General features: G+C 40.4%; 1 protein-coding gene and 1 long non-coding RNA gene across 2 annotated transcripts; both read left to right on the forward strand.

The window, feature by feature from the left end:
• Positions 1 to 4047: 4047 nt before the first annotated feature.
• Positions 4048 to 4885, forward strand: LOC116918136. The gene has a single exon (XM_032923753.2). It carries the CDS (start codon positions 4226 to 4228, stop codon positions 4832 to 4834), a length of 609 nt encoding a protein of 202 aa, XP_032779644.2. The 5' UTR covers positions 4048 to 4225; the 3' UTR covers positions 4835 to 4885.
• A 1823-nt stretch (positions 4886 to 6708) lies between these two features.
• Positions 6709 to 8156, forward strand: LOC123470795. Its single transcript, XR_006644631.1, has 2 exons — positions 6709 to 7965; positions 8020 to 8156. It is a non-coding gene; the product is annotated as an uncharacterized LOC123470795 (long non-coding RNA).
• The last annotated feature ends 593 nt before the right edge of the window (positions 8157 to 8749 follow it).

The raw sequence follows: 8749 nt of genomic DNA on the forward strand, positions 1-8749 counted from the left end.
GAACAGTTTGTAGATGGTCGGAAGAAGGGAAATTGGCCTAAAGTTGGAATAATCGCTAGTGTCCCCTTTCTTAAAGATGGGGACTGTTCGCGATATTTTCCAACAGTTAGGAATTCCAATCTTCCAAACTATTCTACAAACTGTTTCCAGCAAGATGCAGTCGGGGTCGAGGGCCCTTAGATGTCGATATTCTAAGCCATCGACCCCTGGTGATGTATTTGTTGCCCGGCGAAGTTTAGCCTCAAGCTCTTTTTGGCTAGGCGCACGATTGAGGAAGTCCATCTGGTCCCTTGATGGATGGGACCAGTCGCAGGTGTCGTAGAGTACCCTCGCACTCTGGCACTGCTGCGAAGGTAGACTCGAGCGGTGGTAAGTCCTCTCGAGGTATTCCTCCGCAGCTTCAACAGTGCCATCGTACGAGGGTGAACGATCTCCGAGCACCTCTCGAACGGCTCTTCTTGGGTATATATTGAAGAGCCGTTGAATCTTCCTCGCTTTGTAGGCCTTGAGCTTGATCTGTCGCCGGGCTTTCTGCATCTGCCGGTTTTGGTTTCTTTTTCTACCATTAGGGTTTCCTCGGGGTTTTTCAGGGCTAGGGTCTTCTAAAATCTGTGCTTTGAGGAGCCAGTCAGCAGTGCAACGTTCGAGGACGCCTTCGAGATCAAGAAGAGTCTCGCAGCTCAGAAAAGCAGGTACCCAGAGACAAGCGAAATCGCCGCCTCTTTGGCTTTGCTCTTCTGAGCTGTCTTGGCTGCATCCTCGAACATTTTGCTGACTGGGGGAGAAGGGTTGGGTCTCTTGAACGGGATCGGGTTGTGGCCCTTCCGGAGCTACAGGTGGTGGATAAGAAATTTCTTGTAGAGGGAGTTCGTAGAGCCAACTAAAATTTTGTGTATTAAAAGATGCGGCGAACTCCCTCTCAAGAATTAAAATGGGGCTTTGGGTAAAATTTGCTGGAGATTGGGCATTACCAGGCCCCTCCTCTTCGATCGCCGGCATTCCCATCACGGATAACTCTTGACGCTTATCTTCTGTGACAGCGATCTCCTCTTGGAAGTTTGCTACCACAGAAGAATCCCGAACAGAGGTATCCGCGTTGAAAAACCGTGGCGACCGGATGGAGGGTGATTGCTGTGGTGCTGAGTGCAATCTCTGGTAATGCCCATTTAGTGTAGGGCCATCTCCAGCAAATCCACACACTCCGCATTCCCAGTATTTCAAAAGTCGGAGTGTGTGGGCTGTCTCTAGGTGTCGATGAATACTACCCATGGCTCTGGTGTTCTGTGCCAGGGTAGTCCATTCACACCTAGGACATTTAGTGGGTCCTCCAGGGTATCTTAAAATTATTTTGTCCCCCTCGATTCTACAAGGGGGAAAAGTGGGGAAAGGTGAGTGAGCGGGATTTGGGGACCCCTGCGAACCACCGATTTCAGAAGAAACGGTGAGTTCGAGGGATTGGCGGAGAATACTGGAAGAAAGGGACTCAGTGCAGGGCCTTGCATGCCTGCCGGCTGAAATAAAGGAATTAAACTCCTTTTTGCAGCCAATGCAGACATACTGGGTCATGAACTGAACCCCTCTCTTCGAGTGTCGATCTTTGATGTGTTTCTCCGCCAACTGTCTCTTGCGTTCCCCTGACCAGGGCCCGTTACCCCGCTCACCCTGGCAAGCTCGTTCCCCACATCTTAATATGTTTGGCAGAGGAACTGGGATTTTAATAGCATTCCCATGGAGTCTTACTCTAGTAGCGTTTCTACTAGATGCTCCTTCCTCTGCCATTCTAACCCTGGGACCACTTTCATAAAAGATTAAAGGAAAGAAAGGAATAAAGGAATAAAAAAAAATGAAAAGAAAAGAGCAGAGAAATTATATAAAAAAGGAAAGAAAATGATTAAAACGATAAATATATTGGCTATTGTTTTAAAAAAGGTATCAAAAAGGTTTCACGAAAAATAAGGATAAAAGATCGTCTGCTCATGTAAACAAACGATAAAAACGGGAGCTCATAAAAACACGTCTGCTTCGGACGGAGTCAGACAGGATAGTGCATATGCGAATATGGTAGACTACTCGACTGTCAAGCGGAAGACCCGTGTTCGAATCCGATGGCAGAATAATGTTTTTAGCGTTTTTTGATAGAGCAAAAATTCGTCCCAGTGAACGCCCAAATGAGAGCTTTGGGTGACCATAAAAATCCGTGTATTAGAGCAGTTTTTGCCGGTCATCGACACCTGCTAAAATCGTAATGAAGTCGTCATTGTATGATTTCAGGACAGAACAAAGAAATCCTAGTAGTCCCGTTAGGATGAATAAATATCCTTTAAAAAACGTCAGTGTGGTGTGTGGGGGTAGAATACTTTACCCATTAGAGAATATACACATCGATTAGAGTGTATGAACAGAAAATTTTGAATTTCGCTGTGGAATGACAATGCGGGATGGAGTGTGTTTACATCAAAAGGTGTTCACAATCATGATGTCGGTTTGGGGGACAACATCTTGCAACTGGAGTGAACGAGTTCTTGAAAACAGCACGAGCGCTGCGAATGGTTCGACCAGGATCTAAGACAATCTTAGAGCATAGCCTACTATATATAAGGAAGCCGAAAAGATTGGCATCCCCACCGTGTTGAAAGTTGAAGCCGATTTTGCTCACCCTTCCCTTATTTAGGCCCCTCCCAAGTAAAGCCACGGGAGCCATCTAGGAGTCGAGAAAACGAACTTTTTTAAAAACATCATCTTTCGTTGTTTTTTGAATAAATTTTTGTTGTTGGTGGGGATAGCGGGGGGGGGGGTTGGTGATTGCGGAATAAAATCACGAAACAATTTATGAACGTGCCTTTTGTGTTGCTTGGAGCAATTGTATTGCCAGGTATTACATTTCGTAACGTGTACGGAGCCATTTTCCAAATTTGTAACATTTCAGGAAAAAAGGCAGTCAATATAAAATGGAGGTATCGTGTATAATTAAAGACTGGGAATTCCAGGGGGAAACTCGGAAAAGAAAAAAGGGTAATGTTTCATCATTTATCTTCAGATCAAATGATGCGTAAGAAATGGGCCGACAGCATTACCAATAGTTTCGGCTTTAAAAAAGAGCTAAAGGCTATAGGGGATGCGTCTTGCGTGTGCAGTGAACATTTTAAAGAAAGCGACTACATAACGTGATTCACCGGGACTAGACGTTTAAATTATAAATGTGCAATTTCATGCACAGCACAAGAAAATTGCGAGGTAAAAAAAATGAAAGAAAAATTAACTTGTCAAACAATATTCTTTTGGGGAGTACTCATTTAAAAAAATTAATCAGGTGCAGTTACGGGCCTCAAATATTGGACCGTCTGTCAAATTAAGTTATCCATTAGTTTCAACTTACCGTAATACGAGACTTCAAACGTTGGAGGGAACACAATGGTTAGATGATTTGAATGAAAACAATGGTTTTTCAAAAATAACCAATACCCTTTACAACGAATGGCAAATTGAAATAATGAAAAATATTCCACGGCAGAATAATTCATATGACTGTGGCGTTTTCATCTGTCAATATGCTTACTGTATTTCAAAAGGAGTCGCATTCAACTTTCAGCAGAACGATATGATAAACATAGGACAAATAATGAAAGAAGAACTTGCCACAGGGAAACTTCGTAACAGACTGTTGATGGTACCATCCGTTTTATCACCGCAAATGGCCCTGTTTGCTCCTTCGCCGATTCCGGCTCTTCCACCGGCAACGCTTTTGCTACCTCCTTTGCCAATACCGGCTCTTTCGCCGGCAACGTTTTCCCCACCGCCTACGCCGATTCCGGCAGTTACAACATACAGTCCAGCCAGTTCGATTTACTGTACAGCCGAGTCATACGTACCAGCACCTAAGAAAAGAAAGATTGTTAACGATAAGGGACATATAAAATATGACTATCGTTTAACTAACACAGGTGCGCATGGCGTAGAATCGCTTCGTGAAAAAGTAAGGTTTCTACAGCAACAAACAAGAAGACTCCAAGTAAAATTATTGGAAAGCAATGAAAAGCTTAACCAGTAAAAAAAGGACATGGCAGATCTAGATAAAAAGACGTTAATGGTTGCGAAATTGCATGACCGACGCGCCGATAAGGAACTGATGGCGATCTTACTACTAAATCAGGTATGTGATATGAAAAACAAATGGTTTTTTTGTGTTATGAAATTTTAATTACCCACATTTCAACAGGCGGAAAATATGATGAAAAACAAATTCTCCTGGGAGCCTGAGGTGATAGCATCTTGCATTATTCTTCATGTTAGATCCCCAGGGATATACAAGTACATCTGCCGGAGTAAACTTATGTTTCTCCCGTGTGTCTCCACTTTAAGGAGCTATATAGGCAAATCTACTACCGGAGATGTCGGCTTTCCTCCACTTGCCGAAAAAAGACTGAAATCGTTGGCCATTAACCTAAGGGAACAGGAAAAAGAAGTCAGTATAGAAGTTGATGAAATGTCGCTAGATCCAAAAATGAAGAAAATCATGCAATGGGACAGAATTGTCGGACAAGTTAACAGTGGTGGTGTTCTGGTAATTCAAGATGGAAAACCTATTCTAGATAACCGTCTATTGGCCTTTCACATGACTGGACTTTCGACGGCTTTCAAATGTCCTGTAGCTTACTTTTTTGTACGGCAACTAACAGCTAAGGATCCTTTTAAGCTAACCGAATTTGTTCTTGAAGATGTGGAAAAATATGGATTTAATGTTGCGAGGATTGTTGGCAACAACGCCTCTACCAACGTAAAGATGTTTCGAATGTGGAGCCCTAATGGCAATCTCGTCCCATTCATTGTTATTTGATTTTGATTGTTATTTTTCAGTTTTGACTACACACACATATTGAAAAATATACGAAATTTGCAGGCAGATCGGGTATTTGACATAGGTGGTCAACCTGTTTCTTTTAAATTAGTAAGAAGAGTTCAAGAAATTCAAAAAAAAATTTCCTTCTTCCGTCCCTATCGCAATCTTACGGACAAGCACACAAACCCAAACACATTGGACAGAATGAAAGTTAGACTTGCTTATGATTTGTTCAGTGACGAACTCATAGCAACATTTGAACTGTTCAAGAAATACGAAGCGGAGGGTTTTACAAATGAAGCAAATGTTAACGCTACGATCACATTCATGAAGCACGTAAAAAGGTTTTTGTTTCAAATTCACGATGTGAGTAATACGACGCAACATATCTGCAAGCGATTAGCCATAAAAAAGCATTTCACAAGAGCTAATGATCCGCGATTGAAGTATCTTGAAGAAACTCTGCCCAATTACTTCAAAAAATGGAAGGAACACACAAGGAAAACTAAGAATACCCTTGGTTTTCTGAGTAAAGAGACCCATGAAGCACTGATTTTTACTTGCGCATCAAAGCAGCATGCATCCGCTATTTGCTATTGGAACGAAAATTTCAAATTCGTTTTGACCAGAAAATTTTCCACTGACAACATTGAAAGAATGTTTGGCGCTATTCGTTCAATGGGAGAGGGGAACAATAAATGCGACGTCGCTTCTGCCACTTTCACAATCAACAAGATTCTTCGCACGAATATTTGTCACAGTTCAATCCATAGCAATGTCCAAATAAAATAGACAGGGAGACAACGGCTAATTTACTGAAGGAATCTACGAGTGGAAAGTCACCTAAAAACTTACGAACTAAAACTGTTCTCAAACAACTGGAGAATTCTACACTAGCCATTCTTGATGAGTTAACTAAAGTCCCAGGTGAGGCCACCAAAATAATCCTTACTTACATCTAAATTTACAATACCTAACTTTGTTTACTAGATTACCCATTCAAAGAAACGGGAACGGCAGCTGTCGCGAGAAGGGGGGGATTTTTAATAAGATGTCTATACGAACGACAGGAATGCCTAAGTTGCATTGGAAAACTGAAAACAATAAATGAAACCAGTCAACAGAAGAGTGACTTCTTGAAACTGGTTTTTCTCTTAGACTACATTCTAAATCTCATACAAATTAGCTAGAGGAGGTTTGTTTTACCCGAGTGGGCGTTTTGTTTCCCGACTCGTCACCATCGAAAAATTCCTGCGAAATGTTGTTCCTTTGATGCAGGAGGCCACGCACATAGTGAAAGATCTGGTTGAATTTATCAAGCCACACCTGACATTCCCATCCGTAACGGGAAATTAGTCGATTGCGTTTTAGACAAATTTCTTTCTCCTACGATAAGCAATTATGCTAATTACAAATCAGCAATGAAAAAACCTAAAATAGCATTCAAAAAAGGAAAACCTTGATTACGGAAATACAGAATTTTTTCCTGGAAAAATGATTTATCTTGTTAGTTTTGCTGTTTTTTAAATTTCATTTCGTCCTCCATGACAGTAATAAGTCACAACATGGATGTAAATGGTGAATTATTTCGCAATCACACCATCACTTTGGAAATGACATATTCATTCTCGGGACAGTCCGCTGCCCACACGATTCCTCTTCCACGCCGCTTAGCAATTAATATTTTTCCTGTGGTCCAGTCTGGTTTTACTGGTTGAATCATCTCTTTACAATTGACTAATTGCTTGCATCAGCAGAAGTACAGCTGTCTAGAAAAAAAAAAAAAAACATTATATGTAAATGGGTCATGAAAAGAAAGTGTTCATAGAGTAAATTCTTCACTATAGGCTTAAACTGTTTATACCATCACATAACAAAGTGAGATAAATATATGGCAAAACGCCTCCAGAAATAGCATTTATTTGAAATAGTGGACTCTGGCTGAGTTTGTTATTTAAATCAGTAAACTGCTGCTAAACTTGTGTTATTGGTTATTAATTGCTAATAAGTCACCTAAAGCCATGTTTCATAAGCTGGCTTTTTAGGTCAGAAGAGATAGTTCAGCTTGTTCTTGACTTGAGTCACACTGCATTTGCTTCATCTACTTTTAAAGAGTCGATTGAATGTGCTAAGTTAATTTGTTGGTGGTAAAGGGGGTGATAATGTGAAGACAGCAACATAGCCATTCTTCTCGCATACTCCCTGTGTTGGACAAATAAAGTAATAAGTTTTAACATTCAAATCAGAAAATGCTAATGGAAACTAGGTTAGTTACCTGGTTGTATGCAAATATGCTGACATAAGTTCTCGACACTGGCAAAATCAAACTGTTGATAATTTGAAACTGTAATTCTGGCAATCAGAACAACTGTAGAGCCCACGAACATGTTCCATTTCACTGATAACTCAACAACCAGCAATTGCAAGACTCCATTTGTCTCGACATAGCATTCAGTTAATTTCACTCTCTATGTTGGTTCATAACTTCATCTAGAAGAGAAAAACAGTTGTGAAATAAGTGAAGGCAACAGCAATACTAAATCAATTTAAAAAAAAATTTTCTAATGCACGTATCACTCGGATATTTGTTGCAATATTTAGAGAAGTGATTGAATTTGCATGACGTGAAGAACTTTTACAGCAGTCAACACTTCAAATACACATATGGCCAAATCCTTTCAACTTATCCAGTAGGCCACCATAATCATAACCAAGGAAAACTCTCCATACAAACAAAAACAAACGACGGAATAAACGTCAGGTCAGCAACAATAACACCTTCCATTCCTTCCCCGAGAGCATTTACATAGATAGAAAAATTACAAACCAAGTTTTTAACTATCGCCACTAGACGATAAACAAGCTCCCGTGGCTTTACTTGGGTGGAGCCTAAAAAGAGGAAGGGAAGCCGATTTGGCTTCAAGAAAATGCTTAATCCTTTTGGCTTCCTTATATATAGTAGGCTATGCTTAGAGTTAACTCGCTGAAGATATCCTGGGGCAAGAATAGCCTTGAATCCAGTACTGGAGAGAAGGATTCAGCGAGAAAAAAGAGCTAACCAGCCTTTACCTACAAGAACCATTGATAAATTGCTAGATTTAATGAAAACTAATCCTGAAAGAATTTAGGTAAAATAATATGAATATAAGTAATAAGCAAAACAAATAACTCATTGTTTGTAGCGGAAACATATGTGGACATAATTTTTTTATTGAGCGACCCATTCCAAAGAAGATGACAACGTTTCAGGTGTCGGGTTGGTTTTTCTGCCGTTAATGTTTCTTACCCAGCTTGGAAAAATAATTGCAATGTATCAACACGGAATTTTACATTAAACAATAAATGCCAGTTAAAGTTATAAAAACTAATTTTACATACCTTTTTCAGGATTTTCCCGTAGCATTCGTGTTTATGACCAGAAAAACATGAAACCTCTATCGGATATGCGACATAGTTATCCCGATTTATAGGTTCGCTTTCCTGACGACCTAATCACCATAACCGATATCATCTCTGACTACGAACTTGCCTTCATGGGGGTTGTTTCAGATGTTATTTTGGACGCGGAACCATGAGGCTGATGGTTTCATTAAAACCAGACCCTCTTCAGTAGGGGAGACTGGAGTAAGCCGGGACGGTTTTCGTTTCCCCCCTATATCTCCCAAACTAATCATTAAATTAATTTATTATTTTGTTTTTATGTATTCCATACGGTAATGTACCCCCCATATTTTTTATATAATTTAATAATAAACCATTTTCCCATATAAGACCTGTAAAGTTTTCTTAGATTTGTGGGAGGAACCTATTTTGAGGGGTAAGTGAGGACACTAGGGTGGGTGGTGAGGGACGTCCTCCGTTTTCGCCTTAAAATTCATTAAAAAAAATTTTAAAAATTGAAATAGCGTCCCA

Source organism: Daphnia magna, linkage group LG3 (genome assembly GCF_020631705.1).
Source record: "Daphnia magna isolate NIES linkage group LG3, ASM2063170v1.1, whole genome shotgun sequence".
Taxonomy (NCBI): Eukaryota; Metazoa; Arthropoda; class Branchiopoda; order Diplostraca; family Daphniidae; genus Daphnia; species Daphnia magna.

What these genes read in the sequence shown, in the direction of transcription:
- LOC116918136 (XM_032923753.2), top strand. Translation starts at nt 4,226, where the DNA reads ATGATGAAAAACAAATTCTCCTGGGAGCCTGAGGTGATAGCATCTTGC.